The 23,582-nt window shown below is 37.9% G+C and overlaps 1 protein-coding gene across 13 annotated transcripts in view; it reads left to right on the top strand.

Moving 5' to 3' along the window:
* NEDD4L (NEDD4 like E3 ubiquitin protein ligase) overlaps positions 1-23,582 on the top strand; it is a 180,065-nt gene that overhangs the window by 112,634 nt on the left and 43,849 nt on the right. For 9 of the 13 annotated variants that reach the window (XM_080371781.1, XM_080371771.1, XM_080371772.1 and 6 more), the window contains 6 exons: positions 12,190-12,240; positions 16,193-16,254; positions 16,350-16,452; positions 17,362-17,528; positions 20,483-20,615; positions 21,752-21,928. In XM_080371781.1, coding sequence (XP_080227907.1) covers positions 12,190-12,240; positions 16,193-16,254; positions 16,350-16,452; positions 17,362-17,528; positions 20,483-20,615; positions 21,752-21,928 — 693 coding nt within the window. Of the gene's footprint in view, positions 1-1,498; positions 8,533-8,573; positions 10,730-12,189; positions 12,241-16,192; positions 16,255-16,349; positions 16,453-17,361; positions 17,529-20,482; positions 20,616-21,751; positions 21,929-23,582 lie in introns of those variants that run through there. The other 4 variants (XM_080371779.1, XM_080371780.1, XM_080371774.1 and 1 more) reach the window with 3 other exon arrangements.

Genomic DNA, 23,582 nt, shown 5'->3' with positions numbered 1-23,582 from the left:
AATTACTGCCATAGAATTAATCTTTGAATTCATATCTCATTAAATGAGAATTTTCAGTTAAACTTTTGTGAATTCTGGGAGAATGTCTTTGTTTTCTTATATATTACTCTAAAGTGATAACCGTGTTTAATTTCAGCTCAGATTTTAAGATATGACCATTCAAACCTTAATTGGTTAGAACTTTTTTGATAAAGAATAGATTAGTAAAAATCTTCATGGCCAGGTTTCATAGATACATTGAAAGAGTATAATAAGTTGCCATTATTATCAAATGGAAAAATGCAATTTTAGTTATGCTCGGGAACCAGGAAGTGTTGTTGAAAATACTTTGCTTAAGAAAGGAGAGGTTATAGTGGCAACTGACAGAATTCATTTCAGTTTATATAAATGAAGAGAGTTTAAGAGAGAAAAAATATTCTGAAACTTGCCAACTAAGAATTTGATTTTGGTATTCCTTTCATCAAATGATAAATGAATATAACAGTATTATTGATGTAGCTTTTTCATGTAAGTGAGTTCAAGGAGTTGATAATGCCTTAAGTGTAGAAAGACATCTTGTGATGGCTAGTTAATATGTTAAGATTTTTGTTAAGATTTTAGTAAAAAGCAGTTAAAGATAAATGTGCTTTGCTTCAGTTAATAAAATCATGTTTTGCTGATAGTCTAAAAATATATTAAAAAGTACTTTTTGAACACAAATCTTTTGGTTTTTTGGGGTCTCTTTGATTTTTAAAGCCTGCAGTAAAAAGTACAGTTCAGTGTTTTCCCTATTCAGCTGCATTACCATAAATCTAAAAGCTCTGGGAGTTAAGATACAAATTAAGGATACTGGAGATCTAATTGTATTGGTGAGGAGAAGGGAATGTATATGTCTTAGTTTGGAATTTCTTCTGTTGTTTTCTTTAAACACATTCCCCTCCTGAGGAGGCCAAAATTATTTATTTTTACTGTGCTATCTGTAAAAGTGCTTCTAAGGCGATAATGGCTTTCTGTACTGGAATAATTGCTCTTACAAAGTCAATTCTGGTCTTGTTCTTAAAGTAACAAAACCAGGACTTTGCTTCATTGTTACATCGCTGTAATGTGTTTCTGTGTTTTCTAATTAATGGGGAAAGAGCTTTCTCTGTCAGTGTGAGATGTGGGATTTCATGTAGTTTTATGTAAAAGCAGCAGGTATTCTCTGCTATTGGGTTGGTATTTTTCTTTCTGGTATGTGCACTCTGTTGTATTTATGTTGTGAAAATTTAGTGAGATATATAAGTTAAAACTCTTGGAATGTTTCCTTGGCATTTAGCAGTGATGGTACATCATATGTCAAGTGCAGGGCTTAAGTAATACATAAGTAAAATTTGCTTAATTCCAGCTTAATTTTGCACTTTGTATTCTAACAGTTTGGCTGCTGAATTTGCTTAGTGGGGGTAATTGCCTCTTTACAGTCTCATGTTTTTCTTTGCCAGGTTGCTGAATTTGCTTAGTGGGGGTAATTGCCTCTTTACAGTCTCATGTTTTTCTTTGCCAGGTTGCTTTATTTTGCCAGTTTCTTCCAGCTTAAATTGTGTCATTTGCTTTTGGCTTTTAGAAAACATCAGCTTAAAGCTTAGTTGTACTTCCCCAAAGCCGAGTGTACTTCTGCACTTTGAGGGGATGATTTACACTGACATACTGATCATTCTTTGCAACCAAGGCTGCCAGTGTTAAAATTGTCCTATAATGATAATAGCTGCTCAGCCTTGTTTGGTGATGTGACAGGGCACTTCACTGCAGTGGATTGCACTGTGTGCTTTGCTCTCTCCCCCAGCGCCAGGAGCTCCTGGTGTTAGGCTGAAAGAAAAATGAGGAGCTAAACAACAGAAAATAAAGACTTAACCCTTAAGCACCCACTGGACATGAGATCTGAGTTTATAATACAAAACATTTTATTATGTAGCTCTACAGCTTGAGGGTCTAGCATTTGCAGGCCTCCAGTACAACCCAGTCAGAGTTGATGAGTACAATGCAGAAGTGTGCACATGCATGGTTCTGCAGTCTTTTCCATGCATCTACCTCTCCATCCAGTATGTTTGTGATGAAGTGCTGCAGGGAGAGGGTGATCTCAGAATAGTTTAATATTGCATGCCCTTTGTCATCACCTGTCCCTGAAAGTGCACCCATCAGACCACTGCCTGCACAGGTGCCTATGTTGTGATCCAGGGCCACCAAATTATGTTTGTGTGAATGTCCTTCATGCAACCATTCTTGTCATATTAGGTATTATCCACTGGTATTTCAGTGATTTGAAAAGTTTGTAAAGAGCATAGCTTTAATTTATTGAGAAAAAAATCAAATATAAGGTGCGCTCTGAACCTCATCAGACTGTTTCTGCTATGAGCCCTGCATAGTCCAGACCCTAATAATTTAGGCACATACTTGTGTGCTGAGAGATGGTGCAGGGCATTTGTGGTCTGAGAAGAGTGTGGACTTCAGAGTATTTTACTGTCATCAGAAGCTGCAGGGATTGAAAAAATAGTAAAATTTACTATAGGGATTGTGTCAGGCAGCTCTGAATTCAAGCAGTATCTGGATTGGAATGTGGCATCTGTTTAAACAGTGCACAGTAATAGGATGCAACAATTTGTAGGTCAGGAAGCTGAGAACATCATGATCAACTGAAAATGCCAAGGGAAGGTGGGTGGAGTGTTATTACCCAATCTGGTATTTAGCCAGGGAATCAAAACATCTCTGAAAACTGCAGTGGGGTTGTTGATTGATGATTGGTCAGGACTCACACGCACATCACAGGGAGGTGTTAACATACAGCAATACAGATTCTGTTGTATCTTCTAATTATTTTTTTTTCTTCTTGCATCTTCCCTGTCTCTGTTCAGTACTTCAATTTCACCTACAAATGCTGATGAGACGTCACTCCAGTGGTTTGCAGGTTCTCAGGATGAGGTGACCAGAGTACATTTGCACACAACAAGAGAACATTCAGTGGGAACCCATTTGTGATTGTTCCCAACACACATCTGTCCTACCCCACCTACTCTGGCTTATGCCTCTGTGTTGCACTGTCCATGCTCCGCAGTTATGCCAGTGAAATTATTAGTAGGGTCACTTAGCAAACTAGATCAGGCAATTAATGTTCTGTTTTTAAAGCCAGCTTAATTTCTTGATCTAGTTCATGCAAGCACAATGGGAGGTACAAGATACTCTACAGTACCAAGGAGGGAACAAGCAGAAAGCATGGCATCAGGAATTACTTGATCTGCTTTTGTCACTGTATGTTAATTGTAATGTAAATGGAAATTTCATTGCATGGATTGGAACTCTTACATCAGTCAATCCTTTATCTAAATTATTTCCATATGTTTACTTAGTGAATGACTGGATGCAGCTGTTGATATATTACTTACAGTATCTTGTGAATGCCTGAGTCACACTGTTTCACAGTCATATGTTTTCATTGATACCATAACAGCACACAGGTGTTTGAGGTACTACATCTCAGGTGGTAGCTTGTAAACCACTCGGTGTCCTGTTGACTTTTTAGATTCATGTCACTGACATGAATTTATTGACACAGAAATAGTCTGAGTTGTGTATTTGGCATAATTACATACATATTTATGAAGCTTTGCTGCATAGCCAAAATATTTTTTTACTGCTGTTTGGACACTAAAATTTTCAGACACTTTCAGAAGTTTGTGCTGTGTTACTTGTGATCAGTTTTAACAACGTGGTGTATTGGTCTGTTTTTAGCCACAGGAAGGTTTACAAAAGTACAAGACCCAAGGGCTATGGAGACAGTTGTTGATGGTGGAGGTGCATCTTAGGGGTCAGAAGGTGCAACAGGATTTCACGAATTTGACCTATTGTTAAATTGCAACATTAAAGTCTTTGCTGGGAGGAGAATTGTGTGTATCAGGAGTGTTTGTGTACACATATGTGGGGTTTTTTATAGTATTTTTCTGTTGATTAGGATTGTTTTGCTTTTCAAGTTCCTCTAAGACATACCAGTCGAATGATAATGTGTTAACTTGCCATCTGGCTGCTCCCAGACCTTACATGGAAATATGTATGAATAATCATTATGAAAATGCAAGATGAAAATAAAAAGATAAACCAGAAAAGTATGTGTGAAAATTCAGCAGGGAAATACGTTAAAAAAAACCACTAACTGGGGAATTATCTGCTAGAGATAACTGCTGAACTAGAGTATGTCAGGCAAAGTTTGAAGTAGTTCTTGAGTGTCTGGAGCTGGAAGCCTCTGCCTGAGCACCGGTCCTAGGAGAGAACTGCAGTTGCTCTTTTGCAAATGCTGGGTCTTTTGTCGATATAATATGCCTACAGCTGGTCAGGCATGACCATACCTTCTTGCACAAACTACAGTAATTGAAAAAGAGGATTTTTTTTTTCTACTTAGTAGTCACAGAATCATTGGATGGGTGATGCTGTAAGGGACCTCTGGAGATTGTCTAGTCTACCCCCTGCTGAAATCCAAGTCAGAGTTGGTTGCTCAGGACCTTGTCCAACTGAGTTTTGTATCTGCTTGTGTCCAGAGAGTATCTGCTAGAGGTAGAAAATCCACAGGGGTTTTAGGCAGCCTGTTCCCAGTATTTGATAAGTCTGACAGTAGTAAAGATTGGTCTGATGTTTAAATGGAATTTCCTGTGTTTCAGTTTCTGCCTATTGCTGCTTGTCCTGTTGCTGGGCACTGCCAAGTCTGGCTGAATCCTCTTTACTGCCCCCAGTCAGATATTTATATTCATCGCTAAGAAACTTAGTCCCTGTTGTCAATACCAACTGTGGCAACCAGTTGTTGACCTGCAAGATCTGCCCACTCCTGTTGCTGATCCTTTACATCATTCGTGCAACCTTTTGATGAAAGTCCACCCTGACCTGTTGTGCTTTGTTATTTTTGAACTTCTGATTTCTATTTCGGCTGGAATAAAGCTAAGCAGATTTAGGCTGCCTGTAGTAGTTACTCATGTGCACTCAGCTATTACTCAGATCTTGTCTTAGTTTGCAATGGTTACTGTAATTTCCTGGTTTATCTTATAGTGAATACTATATTTAGGCATACTTAAAGGCTAAGATTAAATAACAGGTGTACATCTGAGGTAATATTTATCTCTTATTCCAAAACTGAAATAAGCAGGTACTCCTGCAAGAACATGTCTTACAAGAAAATATAAGGGAGGAAGACTTTGATTGATGCATGCTTATCTAGAATCTCTTACTGAGTTGTGTTCCAGTCTTACTTGGAATTTTTTTTAAGAGGTACTTTATCTGTGTGACCCTCTTTCAGACAAATTAGTATGTGGGTCATTCTTTGAAGCTTATTAGAACCCTTCTTGAAGCATTGTCTTTCTGAATTTGAGATTATTTTGTAGTTTTGTTAAAACAACTAGTTGTCAATTATTAAGGGTCAATAACAGCTTAATTGTTAACTACAGACACTTTTCCTTCTGGAAAACAACGAACTTAAATGTTTGAAATTAAGATTAATAAAATGCTTTTGTCATACTTTTTCTTTCTGAATATGACTCCCGCTTTGTGTCAGTACCAAGTAAAATTGAGCTGCATGTATACCATCCTTAGTTTCAACTGTTTGTTTTGAACCTAGATGTTGATGAATGCTTTCCTTTCTATACTTTTTACTAGACTAAGGGCTTTTAGGGTGGTGTAACTTTATCCCAGGCTTTTCTTACTGGCTTTGCAGCTTGGATATATATCAAGTTGCAGACTAATTTTTATAAGCATTTGGCTTGCGACTGTCACCTTGTCATCTAAATCTCACATGCTGAACAGTTGTTTCACATTGTAAGTTTTTTGGCACAAGTTAGAATTTTAAAGTAGTTCTGTTGTTTTTTAAAACTTTTTAAGTCATTACCTACTTAAAACACTTAATAGTAATGAAGTGTTTTCTGGTGCCATTGCCCTTAATGATAGCTATCTTCTAATCTTGATCTTTAATGATACCATAGGTAAAAGAGAAACTCTACTGCATAGTAGAATTATACATACATTTACTCTGTTCTAAATATGTTTTAAACTAGTATCTTTTTTTCTTCCAGCACTTATTCCTTATACTCCTTATTCTCAATTGCACATCTCTCCTCTTTTATATTACCTTGCTAAAAAGGAAAATCAGTTGCCTGAACCTTGGCTCCCAACAACAGTACCTAATTCTGAGACTTACTTCCTTTTGAAAGTGAAAAATAATTACGAGTATGCAAGTATAAAGTCCAGTGTAATGGTTCCTTAACACAAAGTCTGCGTGTGCTGTGTCTAAGAGGAAGCAATTAGTTGACTTTGAAGTTTCCTGATGGTGTTTGGGAGATGGGATGGGAGGGAATAGAATATGGAAGGAGAGAATGAATTATTCCATCACTTCTGGGTTTTCTGAGCTTCTGCTACTGCCTGTACTGGCTGGCTTGAGATATGCACAAGGGTTGAGTGGTTGATAGCAAAATACTTCCTCCTGTTGGCTCTTACCATGCAACTTTAGTTCTTTTTGCAATGGGGTGGCATATCTGTATGCAAACTTTTGGGGTTTGCAGCTCAATTTGTGTAAGTTTTGGGGTAGAATGGGTGGTTAGTTTTTCTGTGTTTGGGACTTCTGGGAACTTTAAGGGCCTGTGTGGAGTGGTTCTTGTACTGCATTTTATTAAATTTGCTCCTGACCAACAGTTGCTCAACTTACTGAATTTTTGGTATTGTTTTTTGAGGTGAGTAATATTTGGTGATAAATTTAACTAGCAGTTTGAGTGAAACATTTAACATTAGATTTTATTTTAATGTAGAATTGACTCATTTGAGTATTGAAGCAGGATTGTCTCCCTTTATTTTCTTTACATTGGACATTGCTTAAAGCAAATGTATTGCACTGGATGGGTGCCATGAACCTCACCAGATTAGGCATCCTTTTTCCCATTATAATTTTCTGGCTGTCAGAGGTTTTGTCTGTACTTGGGATTCAGTGATAGTGACCAGGTTTCATTGTAACCTGTGTCTGTGTTGATGTAACAGATGGGCAGAGCGACTCCAGGCATCCCGCAGCTGTGGGTGCTGCTGGGGCATTCTAAAGAGGAAGCCATATGTTGAGAGTGACTATTTCTGACAACTCCAGCTGGTCATTAAGATTTTCTCATAAACCTGAAACAATAAAACTGGCAGTAAAGTTTTTGCTGGCAGCTGCAAGCTCTCTCCAGTGAACTAACTTTTTCTTCTGTTTACTGCTTAAAAAAATTCAGTAACAGCTTATCTTCATATAAGGTTATATAATGACCTATATAAAATATAGCTTATAAGGACACATATAAGCACCATTGCCTAGCTGACAGCTCTAAAAAATTGTTCAGCAATTTTGATTGGTAAAATCTGTTTCAGGTTGTAGGTTGATAAGCATCTGCATCCTGTGTCTTTCACGTTAGGTGTGGATTAGTCACTGTCTTGAAGGGGGAAAAAAGATCAGATCTGAGCAGGAATTAGTGTAATATGCAACTAAACAGGCAAGCTTGTGGATTGGATAGCCCTTTTTATTTTAGTGAGAAGGAGGTTCTTGAAACAGACATTGTGTAATGAGAAATGTGAAAAATAAGGTACTGGAAATTCAATACATAATAGAGTAGGAAAAGGGTTCGTGTGGCTTGTGACATGCCTTTTCTGGAAGCAGGAAGCCCCATGATGAGAATGCCTAAATGTTAGAAACGTGGAGGCCTGCAATAAATTTTTTTCATAGAAAAAAATGTCCTAAAATGCTAAGTATGACTATACTAACTTCCCTTAAATATTTTTTCTTATAAATGTACGTGCATAGTCAAGGGTTGTCATAAAGATTCAGTTTTACAGGAACCTTAGTACTGGTGAAGGGTGACCATATTCATGCTAGGAGTAGCTGAGGAAGTCTTGGGTTTTTAACTGTCGCTGCTGCTTACTGGCGGAGCCAGGCTAGAACTAAGGATTTTCCAGTTCTACTCTAAACTACAGACAAACAGATTTTGTTGGTTCTTTACAGCTGCTTTAAAGGCTGTAAAATATTTACTTTTTACTCCTGAAATTCGGTCTGGGTAGAAGGGAAGACTTTTAACATCAGTCTGGACTTTGTACAGTTCTGACAGCCCAGGTTACCATTGCCAGACTGCAAAGTATCTGGATGTACCAGATAAAATCAGTTATTCAATGGGGATGCAGCAGTTCTCATGATTTCTAGGTATGTTAAAATCAGATAAATATGCGGTATACTTACAACATGTCTACTTACAGAATCTATCAGATACCTCAGGCTTGTATGTAAGTCACCTGTGTGTATGTCTGTTTAGAAATACCCTGAGGAAACTTTATTGGCTTGTTTCCTTATACGCCCACCATCTGCACCAGCCTACGGTGTGGTTTCCTCCCCGTCTTGGGTGCAGAGAAAGGACCCTCTTCCCCACATATATAGTGAAACTGCATCCGTTTCTGGTCCCAGTTCTGCTTCTAACCAACCTGAAAATTTTCATGAGTTTGGTTTCTTTGAACTAAAAGCTGCGTGAACAGATCTAAAAACAGGTATATCTTTTCTTTCAAGTAGCCAATATTTGAGTAACTGTATTGAAGCAAGAGGTGGAAGGTACTTGGTATTTGCCAATATTGAGGGAGAAATACGTTAATTCTCTTAAGAGCTACGCTTGATGCCAGGTTTTTCCAGTAATTGCTAGGAAGGAGATTAATTGTCAAAATTCAGTAGTGAAATTCTATTAGCTATTTTTACTTAAACTTGGAAAAAATAGAGGCTCCTTGGTGCAAATATTCTTCCTGTGTTGTTCCATGGGCATATAATGCAGCAGTATGTGTCCACGCTTTGGGGATCATGGGACTTTATGCTATCTTTGAGGCAGAAACAGAATTGTTACGATGTTATCATAGAAAATATGGATTTTAATATTAAACTTAATGCTCTGCTATGAGAAATGTGTGAACTTGGGCTTTGGAGCAGCAGTATGCACTTCCTGGAATTCCGTGCATAGCGTGGTTATAAATAAGCAGCATGTTATTTGGGAATCACTAGGGCTGATATCTGGTATCATAAACAGTATCTGGGAGAAACTTTTCCCTGACAGTTGATTTTTGAAGAATGCAGTTTGCTTTATTTTGAAAATTCCTATCTTATTAATGAATGCCAAGTATACATCAAGCACAGTGACCAGCTCACAAAGCAAACACATATATGCTATTTAATTACTTTAAACCTCATCTGTTGCCAAGATTTCATTCCTTTGATTATTGAATATAACATCTCCAATCAAGATTAGAATTCTTCACGTTTAGCTAAGATACTAAAATGGTAAGTGTATGATTGCCAATGTATGATTTAAGTCTGGCTTTAAGATAAAATAATTTTAAAGGGAGCTATCTTGTTATTTGTGCATGTGTCTATAGCATTGGAAACATATTTGTATTCAAATAAATAGGCTTTTAAAAGTCTTCAGAAAAGTATTCCCTTTGTTTTTGAAGCTCGTGAGAAGCTACAAGAATTAGTGTTTTCTGCTTCATTATTATGTTTTATTAACTTATTCTTATCTGATGTATAACATCATGGTTATAGGAGAATTTGGGGGGTGGAGTAGCTGCAAGAACAGAACCACTCCATTCATTGGCATAAATTTTAGATTTCATGTATTAAAAAGGTCTGGGTGTTACGAGCAGGTGATTTCTCATCAGAGATTTCTGTTTGATGCCCCGCACTCAGCAGAACGGGCTGGGGAAGCCTGGCCCTGTACTGGCCTGGCAGTGCCCGGTGCCCTGGGCTCAGGGACACAGCCTGTGTACCCCCAGCAGCCTGCCTTTGCCATGGCAGTTCCGCTTGGGTGCAACAGCTGGCACTGCCTGGGACCCACGTATGCACCCCCACCATGGCCTGTTCACGTTCTTCACTTCTTCCCAGGTCCCCTGGCGGGGCTCTGGCTGACCTCTGTGGCTTTGTCCCCATGACGCAGGTTATTGGCAGTTTCCTGGGTCACTGTCCTCTCTAGTCTTCCTTCCTGCACCAGTGGTAGGGCCATGCAGCTGCTTGCAGTGCATGCCTGTTCCTCTCCTGCCTGTGCCACAGCCCAGGAGCCAGGCAGGCGCCGTTCCACTTGGCCTCCCCATGGTGAGGATCTCTGATCCCACTCTAGCCCATACCAGCCTTATCTGGTCAGTGAAAGAGGAGCAAATGCAGCTCAGGCCTCGTTTTGTCTGTGTGGTCCTTTTGGGTAGGTCTTCTCGTTGACAGCTGTCCATATGGCCACGTCACTGGGTTACCTTGTGTTTGGAACAGCCTGTGCATTTTTGATTTATGAAAACATATCTGCATTTCAGGCTATTTGTTTCAGTTGGGCACATTTCAGGTCAGAATTATTGTAAGATAAAAGATTTCCTCGGTCGTGGGTGGATTGTGAAAGGAATAATTAAGCACTGGTGGGAATTGAGAGCGTACAGCAGCATGACATGGCTGGTATCCCTCTTGTGTTCCCATCTGTGAGGACCCTGTATTCACCTCAGGAGAGCTTTTACAGCCCTGAGTGTAGGCGTTTGGTTAAGCTCTGAGGAGAGAAGAGTGGGAGATGGCTTCTCCTGGGAAGGGGCCAGAGGAACAAGCTCCCAGTGCCCCATGATGCAGCTGTCACTTCCATTGGGGTGCAGAAGCTGCCCATATCCTCTGGGGACCTGGTTGCATGAAGAAAGGCTTGGAATTGCCTTCCACAGTGGCTCCCCTCAACAGAAGGTGATGCTATTAATCATAGAAATTATTAAATGCTCAAGTAGTTTTGAGGTGTCTGTAAGTGATAAGATTAACACTCAAGCAGTGCTTTAAAGTTGTAATTTACTTAAAGCAATCACAGTCCATTCAGTATGCAGATATTTCCAGCTAGAAATGTTGATTGAATATGTAGAGACAATATTGTTTTGTGAGAAAATTGATGAGAGTACACATTTTCCCTCTCAAAATTTATCGTTGATTTGTCCACCTCTGCTACTATTACATGTTTCTTTTGTTCTGCCTGTCCTTGTAAGTGGATTGTTAGAAGTGCACTGAGATACCTTGTGTGAATTTTTATGCTCTTTAAAGTGGGTAGGTATGTATGGGTGGTTAAGCCTGAGCATCTTCAGGAATCACTTGAGTATTGTAAAGATCAGTTAGGTCTTTGAACTTCCTGAAGAACTCTCTTTATCCTGTCATCTTCATAGCTGTCAAATGGATATGGAATATAGTTGGCAGAGTTATGAATAGTGGTTTAAATACCCAATAATAAAGGTATTGTTAGATGGAGACTAGGTCCTGCTGTGGCTTATCAGTGATTACCTCCGTAGGAGAAGGTGCCTTTGGCTTGTTCGCTCTGAGAGAAGGTGATGATCAGATAGTGAAGAACACACAGGAAAGTGGTGTTTATCCCTTCTATATGGACATAACTGTGCATAAGTGAATTTCTGATGGTGCTCTGTGGCTTGAATGTTGGTGTAACTGCATCCACATGCTTAACTTGAAGTGGCGTATGAATGGTTAAGTCTTCAAGTGGGAAATGCAGGATTGCTCAGAAGGCTAGTTACAAGGGTCTGTAACTGTTCCTCAGGAACTAAGCATATCGAATTAATGGAACAGCATTCTTTAAAAAACCCAAAAAAGTTCTGAGACTTTGCTTTCTGTTTGGTAAAGTGATAAAACAAGTGTTTATTTTGGAGAAAAATGTTTGTAATTAATTCAGTTCTGTCTTCACTGTTTCGATGTTAGGTTACCCTCCCTTCCCTGTCAGAGTTTTTCCTTAAAAAAGAGAACAAAGGAAAAAGTCCCTGAGGTTTGACACAAACATTTCAATGACATGGTGAACTGTAGTATCACTCTGCTTTTTGATGCATGACTGAATCATGGAAAGAGTAGATTATTACTTTGTGCTTTGAATTATGCATAGGTTGTCAGAGGAAACAGAATTTCATCAGTACATAACATACATAGTGTGGACTAAGAAGCCATTTTGAACTGTCACAGAAAGTGCTCTGCTGAGATAGATAAATTATAACAACAAATAAGGTGCAACAATAAAGGGTTGGAAACCAGTAACTGCTAAAATAATGGTACTTGACCATCTTTATTTTTGCTTCATTGTGCATGGATTAGTGTTTATAATTTTTTTGCTTTTCTGATGTAAAATTACTCCTTATGCTGTCTTTTTTTTTCGTATTTGACAGACTAGAGACGACTTCCTGGGTCAAGTGGATGTGCCACTTAGTCACCTTCCGGTAAGCAGTGCTTTGGTCTCATCATGCTCCTTTTTTTCATCACCAGATGTGAAAAAACCTGATGTTACGTAGATTTTATTTCCGTAAGTAGTCCAGTTAAAAGCAAACATCCCTAGCATAGCATTAGAGGCTTAAAAAAAAATGTTATGGACAACAAAGCCCCACTGTGCACAGGAATTGGGAGAAACAGTTCCCTTTGCAGAGACAAGGAATACAGTTGTGGTCTGTCTGTTACCTGTTAATTTCCTCAACATCCAGGAATCACTTCTTACTGGATTATTAAAATCCTGGTCTTGTCTGAGGCAGTTAATGATAACACGTGGCCAATAGGCTGGTTGTTTCTCACCTTGTTTCTCACCTTACCATTGGTGATTATTGTCCTATTAATCTTCTGGCTTCTTCCTTTTTATGATTTTGGTTGAAAAATGGTTATAATATGGTTGAAACAGCTGTATTCTTTCTTAGCAAACTCGGTTTCCTACAGAACTTCTGTTAAAGCATTGAAAAAACCCCACATTTTTGGGGTCCTATTTGTCTGATTTTCTGTCCAAGTAATATGCTGCTAAGGTTGTTGGATAGTAGTTCTGTTTGGGAAAGTGGGTAGTACATTTTGATATTGCTTCAAACTTTGTAAAGGCAAGTCATGGACTGAAACCAGAGGAACTGCTGAACCAGCATGACAGGATCTTAAGAAGTTACAAAAATTCAGTTCCTGTGAAAATTCTTTATTTCATGGGTAGGTTTCCTTCAGATTTAGTTTTTCAGTATTTTGTGTGGTCTTTCCTTTTTTCTTAGCAGACAAGAATCCAAAATGAACTTTGCAGAAAATGTTTGTTGTTAAAAAGCATTTCTTCTGTCTTTTGTATTCACATTGTGCTTCATCCTATGCTTCAAAGCTGAATTCAGTCACTGTCAAAAGAACTGAAGGTAGAAAGGGACAAGGCTCAGAAAGTATGAAACACTGCAGTTGGTTTTCATCTTCTTTGTAAATATTAAAAAAATACACTTTCTACTTCACAGTTTTCTAGTAAATTCTGCATATATATGTTTGTATTTATGCGGTGATTGCTTTAGACTTGGTATAAGTGTTTTCTGATACTATATAATATCTTGAATGACTAATACTGTCTGGATTTAGTTAATATTTTTTAAATGTTGAACGAGTTAATCTTACTTCCATGAACTTGGAGAGGGGTTCTTTGTACTTGAATGGGTGACCATGGGAACGGTGGAAGCTATTGAAAATGTTTGCATCAAAATAAGGTGTCAGTTTTAGTATGACTGTTGATATTTGTGTCTTAATTTGACTTCTTTCTATTGATGGATGTTATTGTAGGAGGAAAATGGTTTTGTAATTACTTTCACAGTGATGCTTATTTAGATATGTCTATTATGGTTGATCTGCCACTGTTGTGGTTGGCTTATAAACTGTAATAGTTGAAAAATGTGATGGAACAATCAGAAATGTATTCTGATGAAAAATGACTCATTCCTTTCTCATATGAGCTTATGTCTTGTGAGCTATATTGTGTGGTATTATTTTATCCATACTTGTGTGTGTATGGATGTATTTCCATGTATCCATATGCAGACACATTATCTAAATAGCCTGTACTTAACCATAGAAGAAGTCCTCCAGTGTTAAGCTACATGTGTCCTGCAAACAATGTACTATGAAATATAAAATTATGAGGGACGTATTAGTGTGTGCCTATTTTGCGGAGTCAGGTAGTATTTTAAAGTTCTTTTTTAGTAAATGTTATTTTCAATAATTAAACACCATTAGCAAAATTTGAGATGGAGCTACAGAGATGTCACACACTTTCTGTGAGCTGTTTTGAGGAATGAGTAGCTTTTTGTTTTCCTTCTGTATTCTGTAGGAAGAGAACAACTCGTTTCACTGGGGGCTTACATAGAATGTGAGCATGCGTATCTCTTTCTAGCTCATATTTGAGCGGAATACTAAACTTCTTCAAATTGTTTTAAAGTCATCTACTATCTTTACATAGAAAATCCAACATTTAAAAATTTCCTGGATCAGCTGCTCCACTGCTACTGAAGAACAAAATCCATTGTGCTAAAATGATGAAATTTTGTAGTCCAGAATCTTTGCATTTCCTTCTAGGCTTGCTAGAAAGTGAATGTGATTCCTGTACAATATCCTTCTTCATTCTCCTTCTTTGCAGAGAATTTCTTTGGCTCCAGAAGTTGCTTTTTTTCCTCCAAAAATTTTCTTTGGCAAAACCTGCAATATGTGTCTCAGAATAGTTGCTCTTTCTATAGCTGTAATGTAGCAGTCTCTCCACAGGTTGCATACTGCCTCTGGACGTGTTCTCATAGTCTACTTAAGGTGTGTGTACTAATCTGATTTTCAGGGAAACATACCGTGTATCTTTATGTTCTAATCTATATTTCCTCATCCATCGTTCCAGTACCTTAATAAGAGCCATTGTGGTATATTTATTAACAAATATTTGCTTTCTCATTCTAGCTGTACTACTGATTTGTTTGTCAAAATCCTTGTTTTCTTTAATACTATCTAATAGTTAACTAAAAAATTTGGTAAAAATACCCAGCTTCTTATTTTATATGTATTACAGTTGAGTGCTAAAAAGCAGTACTTTTTAATCATGTGTGCCTTGATGTCCTCTCGGTTTTGTTAAAATCTACTATCTCTGGAAATAACATGAATTCTGTCTCTCACAGATGAAGTGGACACTCAGTGCAGGAAATGCCTTGCAGGATAAGAGTTCAGTCAGTGAAAAGAAGGTCTATATGGTATTTGATATAATACCTGAAATAATGAGTTAGGATTGATTTTAAAATTCTTACTTACTGACTTTGAAATACAACAGACAACAAAGCTTTTAATGAATAATAATCTGGGAGATTATTTCGTGTTTAGGAAGGTTTAGTTAAAAAAAATGGACTGGAGAAGTATTCCTGGTTGGAGGGCTAGGACAGGGAAAGGATTTACAGATTTACTATAATTTTCTTTTAGTGGATGGCAGACAGGCACAGTGTTCTGAGAAGCACCCACTATGTGCTCATTTTGAGAAAGTCTGGTGTGATCTAAGAAACTAGGTCTCTAGTCTTACTGTAGTGTCTGTTATAATGTGCTTGCTTTTACAGTGTAACACAGTTCATGCTTCCAATTTTGTCAGCCCAAATTGTACAATCCATACAGTACCCCAAACAATCAGCAGATCAGTGTGTACATGGATGTCCGATTCCCTTGTTTACCTCATCATTTTTAAATTCCTAGTTTTTTACCTGTAGCATTCATGCTCTCACAGAAATGCAGGATGTAACTTATTTGATAAGAAATTCACATGTAATAGAAAGTTTTCAAGATTTAAGCCCTTATGAAACTTACAGTTAAGAGGAAATCAGAAGGATGTAATCTGTCAGCCTGGTAATATTACTTACGTACACCATAAAGGATTTTAAAATCTTTATTATTAATAATTTATATAATTATATACAATGTTAAATATATATTAATTTATGTAATTATGTACAATTAATATATAGTTAATTATTTGAAAGAAGAAATGAAGACCAGCTGAGGAGTTTTATTTCATTGCTTTCTAATGTGCAGAAAAAATAGTGCTTCAAAATAGATGCAACCTTTTCTGATGCAGCTGTTGGGTGACGGAATGGAGTTGGAAGGGGTTTGTTTAGTTGGTCTTGTCCACCTTTTTCTGAATTGTGAGTGTTGTATACGCTCTATATGTGAGACTTGGTTCATGCCATCACAGGCATTTGCAGTGACATATCTTGAGGGCTGCTGCTGTAGCCCTGGGCTAACATCTAATGGTGGAGGTCTGCCTGCTCAATGGTGTTAAAAGTCTCTTCTAGCATTTATACTGCATCTGGGATGTGAATGTTCTATATATGCCTCTGTACTTGTGGGTAAGCCCTTTAATTTGTCATTTTCTTAAATGCTCAGACTGAAGACCCAGCCATGGAAAGGCCATACACATTCAAGGATTTCCTTCTCAGACCAAGAAGGTGAGAGCGAGGACCTTTGTATTTTAAAACATTTCTTACTTCAGGGTTTGTTTTTTTAAGAGTTGTTGAATGAAATGTACCTCCTTGTCTTCTAGCCACAAATCTCGTGTGAAGGGCTTCTTGAGACTGAAGATGGCTTATATGCCTAAAAATGGTGGCCAAGAGGAAGACAGCAGTAATCAACGGGATGAATCTGAGGTAAGGCTTAATGTTTGTGGAAGCATTCAAGTTATTAGAGATTCAAATATAATTGTAGAAAAAGTTGTACCTTGAAAGATAAAACCCTGGTAGCAGTGTTAGTAGCAGCTTATTCTTCTCCCCCTCTCCAGTATTTTTTGTTTGGTTTAACTGTAACCTGGTGTTTTCTCAACCATTTCAAGTACTTCAAAGTGTTTCAGCTGCCACAATGAATTCCAAAATCTGTCTGACTGAGCTTTTGAGCAAGTAGAAGTGGAAGTCATGCCAAGCAGAAGATTTCAGAAGGTCTATGCAAGTAATTTGTAAACACTATGGTCTGTATTGGGTATCTCTTCTTCAGAGGCCATTTCAAAATATGTTTTATAAAATTTTTCTTTATTTTCTTGGCAGTGTTTGCTTTGCAGAGAATAAAACTCATGCGAGCAAAGCAGGTTTAAAGGCTTCTCAGCACTTTTAGCAGCCATCATCCATGTTAAGAATTAGCTGCAATTAGGGCTGTCAGAGTGAATGTCAGGCCAAGTTTGCCTTGCTAATAGTGTGCAGCAGTCATCTGTAACTTGGGAATGAGGGCTCTCATCCCAAGCCAAACATCTTTGAGTTCTAAAGTTAGCAGTTGATTCTCTTTGGCTTCTTGACTAGAAGTCTGCATCTAGCCACCATTAGAACAAACGACCACCCAAACACGTTCGGGAATCCCTGTTGTAATAGACTGATGGGTTTTTTTGTCATTGAAACGAGGTGTACACTGTAACCACAGAGTTTATTCCATTTCTATATGGTTTACATTTAAGTAATTCTGAACTTCTTTCAGAGTCTGCACCTATATGGTAATATAAGCAACAGTGAAATAACTTCTCTTTAACTTGAGCTTTAAAATTCTTAAATTTTTCTTTTTCATTCATTCTTAAGCATGGATGGGATGTGGTTGATTCCAGTGACTCTGCATCTCAACGTCAGGAGGAGTTACCACCTCCTCCGCTGCCTCCTGGATGGGAAGAAAAGGTGGACAACCTGGGGCGGACTTACTATGTCAACCATAACAACAGGACTACTCAGTGGCATCGACCAAATTTAATGTAAGTAGCTCTATAGTGCAATGTTTTGTGGATGTGTGCAAAATCATCAATATGAGTAGGTTGGTGTTTTTTTCAACAAACATAACCATTTTGAATTTACAAGTTCAAGGCTGGAAAAAGTCTCAAGACTTTTACAAAGCAATCGATAAGAGGCACACTGTTCCTTTCAGCAACAGATTTATCGTGATTTTGGTGCTGTGTACCTGAAAGAATATTCATGGAAACATTTTCACAGATGTGCTAGTAAATATATACTGGGAATACACACATGTATTCTGGGAAATTCTAGGAAATCTGAAGAGGTGGGAGGGAAGTCAGTGCATGTGCCTTAGAGAACTGGGAGACAGATGTGGTATTTTTCATTAAGAAATTTAACAGCAATAAATTACTTTCTTCTATAGAGACTGTTTAAAAGGTAAGGGGGGAAAAAAGGCAACTCTATCAAGGTTAATCTGATTAGCTTTGAGGAGATCCTGATTATTATTCAGTGCATAGACTGCATTACCTATGTAGGCTGGTTGTGCTAGTATGGAGGTCCTCTTCAATTATAAATTTCTTAAGATCAGATTTATAAAGTTGTGGCAAGCTTACATTTTTAAAAATATGTATAATTTACAATGTTAAAAGTTACACTGAAATTGTATATTAGTCAAACATCTTGCTTTTATGTAGCGACTGTTCTTCCACTATTGCTTATTACAACAGTAATGGTTAATCTTTCTTGAATATTCATAATCATAGCTATATTATGCAAGTGTGTGTTGTCTTCATATAAGGCACTATTTGTTTTCTTGTCTGAAGTGTTTATTCATAGCTAGAATTGAATTAATAGAATCATGGAATCATTTACATTGGAAAAAACCTTTAAGATCATTGAGTCCAACCATTAACCCAGCACTGCCAAGCCCACCACTAACCCATGGCCCTAAGTGCAGCATCTACACATCTTTTAAACACCCCCAGGGCTGGTGATTCCAGCACCCCCCTTGGCCACCCTTTCCGTGACGGGATTTTTCCTAACATCCAATCTAAACTGCCCATGGCACAACTGGAGGCCGTATCCTGTTGTCCTAGTGCTTGTTACTTGGGAGAAGAGACTGACCCCCCGGCTACAACCTCCTTTCAGGGGGTTGTAGAGAGCAAGAAGGTCTCCCCTCAGCCCTCTCCTCTCCAAGCTGACCCCCCCCAGCTCCCCCAGCCACGCCCCATAGGACTTGTGCTCCAGCCCCTTGGTGTCTTTCTTGTAGCGGGAGGCCCAAAACTGCATGTGGTATTTGAGGTGCGGCCTCAGCAGTGCCTGTTTGTTCTCTATGTTTTGACCTGTTTACTATTGAACTATCTGAGCTATTTACTAAGCAATGCGTATTTTGTCAAGTATGTCTCATCAATCACTATCAATATGATTGGTAATGGTCAATAAGTGTCTATAAAAAAGCAGATTTTATAAATTACTTGATTTAGAATCTGCTTGTAATCTGATTGTGCTAAACGAAGTCAAGAGTACGTGGATTCAGAAGTGTTTGACTGGGAGATACCAAAAAGTAATCATCACTAGAAAGCATCATCATCAGATGGGTGTATAAAATGAAAGCCTTGGGGTTTGCTTTTAGCTAGGTATCATCACAGGTAGTTTGGAAAGAAATGCATAATTACTACTGATCAACTTTATGCATGGCACTAGGCTTGGTGAAGAGTGAAGATTTTAAAATGATGCTGTTTAGCCTTTAAATTCCATGGATTTATGAAACCACTATGAGCAGAAGGTCTTGTGAGGTTGAAAGTAGATCCTACTTTCAACATTACATAACTTCTCACATTTAGGCCAGTAACTCAGATACTAAGTTGGTCATCAAAGAAGGGCGTTGAATGCTTTACAGTCCATGTCTGCAGTAGGAACATGAGAGTAGTTTATTTCTCATAGTTATTTAAAATGCGCAGTGATAAAATGATTGCACAAAAAAGTTTTTGCTGAACATCACTGTCTTTCAAAGTTACGGTCCCTCATCCTGAAGGAAAGATTCAGATACAGTACTGCCTTCCAGCAGCATCTGCCTATTGAGTACTGAAGTAGAGGTTTATATCTGGCTGTGCACATTGCGGAGTCCCACCAGCCAGCCAGGTCTCCGTCCGGGGAACTCAGGTATTTTCCATTTCCACTACTGCTGGTGTGTGCTAAACTAGTGGATGTAGCCAGTTCAAAAAGTTATCCATACAGCAATAGCTTGCATTTGCTTTGGCTGTCACAGAAAGGAAAACAATAGTTGACATAAAGACAGGGACAAAGGTAAAATCTCTGGGTCAGGAATGATTCTGTTCATCACAGGAAAGGATGAGTAATGGTGGGCTAGTATATCTGAGTGTTTGACTTCCATTTCTGGTCAGCTAACTTTGGTGTATAAAGAATGTTAATTCATAATAAATACATATTTGTAATATAATATATAGCACGTATATTATGTATAACGTATGAATAATTCATAATAAAAAAATACATGACAAGTATAAGTTACTCCTGGGGACATTCCAGCTGGATGCAAGAGGAAAATTTTTCACAATGAGAACAATCAACCAATGGAATAATCTCCCCAGGGGAGTGCTGGATTCCACAACACTGGACACTTCTAAGTTTGGGATGGACAGAACGCTGCTGGGCACCTTGTCTAGACTGTACTTTTGCCAAGAAAGGTTGGATGAGATGATCTTGAGGTCCATTCCAACCTGTAATTCTATGATTCTGTGACATTTGTGAAGTGCTTCCAGTTTTATTTACTTCAGATTGAGGGATTAAATAGCTGCCTATTCATGAGGGCTGACATATGCAAGAATAATGATTTTTATAATCAGAAGCATTAATGAGGTTTTCAAAGCAATGGACAAAGTAGGTATTGCAGTTTAACATTGATTATTTTCTTGTTCTTTTCTCTTTCACATGCTTTCAATTCCCCACTATCCAGTGATGTGGGATCTGATTCAGATAACAATATCAGGCAAATAAACCAGGAAGCAGCCCATAGGCGGTTCCGCTCTAGGAGACACATTAGTGAAGATTTGGAACCAGAACCTATGGAGAGTGGAGACATTCCTGAGGTATGTAAAAGTCTTGGGTTTATGAAGTTGACTGAACTTTGAGCTGATGTGTTTCTCATTTATAAGCTAATTAAAACCTACATAGGAATGTTTTTACGTGGCATTTGTGGAAATTGCCTTAGTGACACAATAAAAATCCTAAACAGAGCCATACTTTCAAGGTCCCATGCCTTTATGTGTGCCTGATAATACCTGTATAGTATTAAATACTATGCAAATGCTGGGAGAAACATTTATAATTCCAAGCATTGCTTGTTACATATATATCTTGATAGAAACACTTTAAATGTTCTTCTTTGAATAACAGTGGAATAAATTGTAAAAAGAAAGCAAGCATACTGGCTGGAATTGCCATGTACTTCAGTTTTCTTTAGTGTCTTGATTTAGAAAAAAAGAAGCTGCTGGGTTTTTTCCCCAAATACTTGGTTTTAGTTGGAATTCTGAGATGTTATTAATTGAGGTGAGTGTTTAATTTACAGCTAGACTAAAGAAATTAATTTTTGTAGATATTTGTAGGCCTAAGTGAGAGTTTGTGCAAAGCTCTAATCCTATTCAGCTTTAAGGAATATTTTACTATGTCAATCACAGACAAAATTCTTTGTGAAAGCTGTTTTTGCCTCACTAAATGTTATTCAGAGCAACAAATAGGTTGCTGAAACTGTTGTTGCACTTGTCACCTGTTAATATGTGATTTGCAGATACTAATGAGTACTTTCTATTATGCTTTTTATTGTAAAATAAAATATAATCAGTTGTTTCTTACAAAGTTTTAGAAAGAGTGCAGAATTAGTTAGTTTTGCACAAAATTTCAGATGGAACTACTTCAATGAGAGCTTTTTTTAATGCATCTTTTCATCTACGTCATTCTCTGTGTTGAATCATAAAGCTTTGTGTCACCATCAACATGAAGACTGTTTTGAAGTCAACATGAAAACTGTTTTTCCCTGTGTCTACTTCACACTGAGTAGAATGTTTGTTTGTGTGTTCTAGGGATTGGTTTATTTCATTAAATATTAAGGCTGGCTATGCTATCACACCCGTGTTTGTCACAATTAGGAGGTCACATAGAAGGCAAAAGGAAAGGAGACTCAGTCTGTCTTTATAAATCCTTAACTTAGTTTCTTCTCTTTTGTTAGCCTTGGGAAACCATTTCAGAGGAGGCAAGTGCAAGTGGAGATTCCTTAAGCTTGTCATTGCCACCTCCTCCTGCATCTCCAGTATCCCGTACCAGTCCTCAGGAGCTATCTGAGGAACTGAGCAGAAGACTTCAGGTCACTCCTGATTCCAATGGGGAACAACTCAGTTCTTTGATTGTATGTGACATGCTGCTCTTTCTATATAAACCTCTATTACTGTAATCTTCTGTTAGTTTGACATGATCTGAATAATTGACACGGATGGGTAGTAATTGCTGGTCTCAGGAAAACCTGAGCATACAGTTAAAATTATCTTTCAAAAAATGCATCATCATTTCACCATAAAGCAAACATCCTTGAACAACAAAATTCCTCAATTTAGATTTAATGTTTTCTTCTGTGCGTTTATCTTCAGAATCTGCTGCTGTTACACCTTTAGTGAAACAAAATACATAATACTAGAGAGTATCAAGCTAAGAATGTCTAAAGGAAAGAGGAAAAACTGCTAATGCTGTTTCAGTCATCATCCATTTTACAAAATTATTAAGTTCAGTATTTTAACTGTACACATTTATATTAAAGCATGGGCTTTCTTACATTAGACTTTTAAAAACCCCTCATAGTTTACTGGATCAAACACTTACAAAGTATTGGAAGTAGGTAGTTCTGGTGAAATCCTCCACTAGTTTGTAAATGGCTGGTCTGTAAAAAATTTGTGTCTCACCACAGGAGTTTACTTGGGGTAAAACCAAAAACTGTTGTTTATGTTTGCATTATCTGTTAGCTTGTCAGACTGATGATACCACAAAAAATAAGGATAATACACCTACTTGCAAGTGGGGGAATGTCTTGCATCTCTTTGATAAAGAAAACAATTCCAGGTATTAAATAGAACATCATGCTGCAGTTTATTCTTTTTAGTGTTCTTGGTATATGCCATCAAGGTACCTTTGCAACTCAAGAGATAAGAAACCATATTTACTTTTGTTCTGATTAAATAGAATCTTGGTTAGGTGCAAGCTTTTCACAAAGAGCTTATGCAACAGGTGTCTTATAATTATTTGAATGTTATCCAGAGGTTAGTTAGAAAATTATATCTCTGATGGCTAACCATCTGCATAGAGTCTCTTTTGTAGATGCCTGCAGATTTTAGTAGACTGTCACTTGGAGAGGCAGGAGGTTAATCAAATTGTTTTAGTGGCAAGATCAGGGCCTACATTTTTGGTTTACACTAATACTAATAAATGAATGGTATAGCTGCAGAATTGTCTTAATTAAAATAATTCAAACTAGCTTTTTATAAGCCATTAAGTGATAGCGTTTTTCTTTTCAGTGCAATAAAAATTATAATCAGACCACACTTGCAACATAAGAAATTGTCAAAGCATTTAAAATGTCCGTTACTCTGCGTTATCCAGTGTAAGTGTGGTGGGATACTGAAAATAGCAGAAAAAAACAGACAGTGAAGTTACTCTTAAGATGCCTTGCTGAGGCACCCAGAAGTCTGCATACAGACCCTGTGTGGGTCAGCAGTGTTGAGTGTGTAGCCCCTGCATATCTGTCAGGGCAGATCCTCTCTCTGAACTGTGCTTCCTGCAGCTCTGGCCTCTGTGGGGGCTCACTGGCCTGGTTCAGCACTTACTTAAGTCTGAGCTGATTCCACATGAATGGATGGATGGTGCTTAACCCGGGCTAATAAATCCTCCCAGCTTGGAGGTCGGCAAGCACAGTGCAGAGACATCCCAGAGCTTCATTTGGACTGACCCAGGTAGGCAGGAAAGGTTTGGCACTTCCAGCTGAACACACACGTTAATCAATGTGCTCTGGTATC

Source organism: Falco punctatus (assembly GCF_963210335.1).
Source record: "Falco punctatus genome assembly, chromosome: Z".
NCBI classification, from domain to species: domain Eukaryota; kingdom Metazoa; phylum Chordata; class Aves; order Falconiformes; family Falconidae; genus Falco; species Falco punctatus.
The sequence above is the reverse complement of the archived record's forward strand: the minus strand, read 5'-3'. Positions and strand labels throughout refer to the sequence as shown.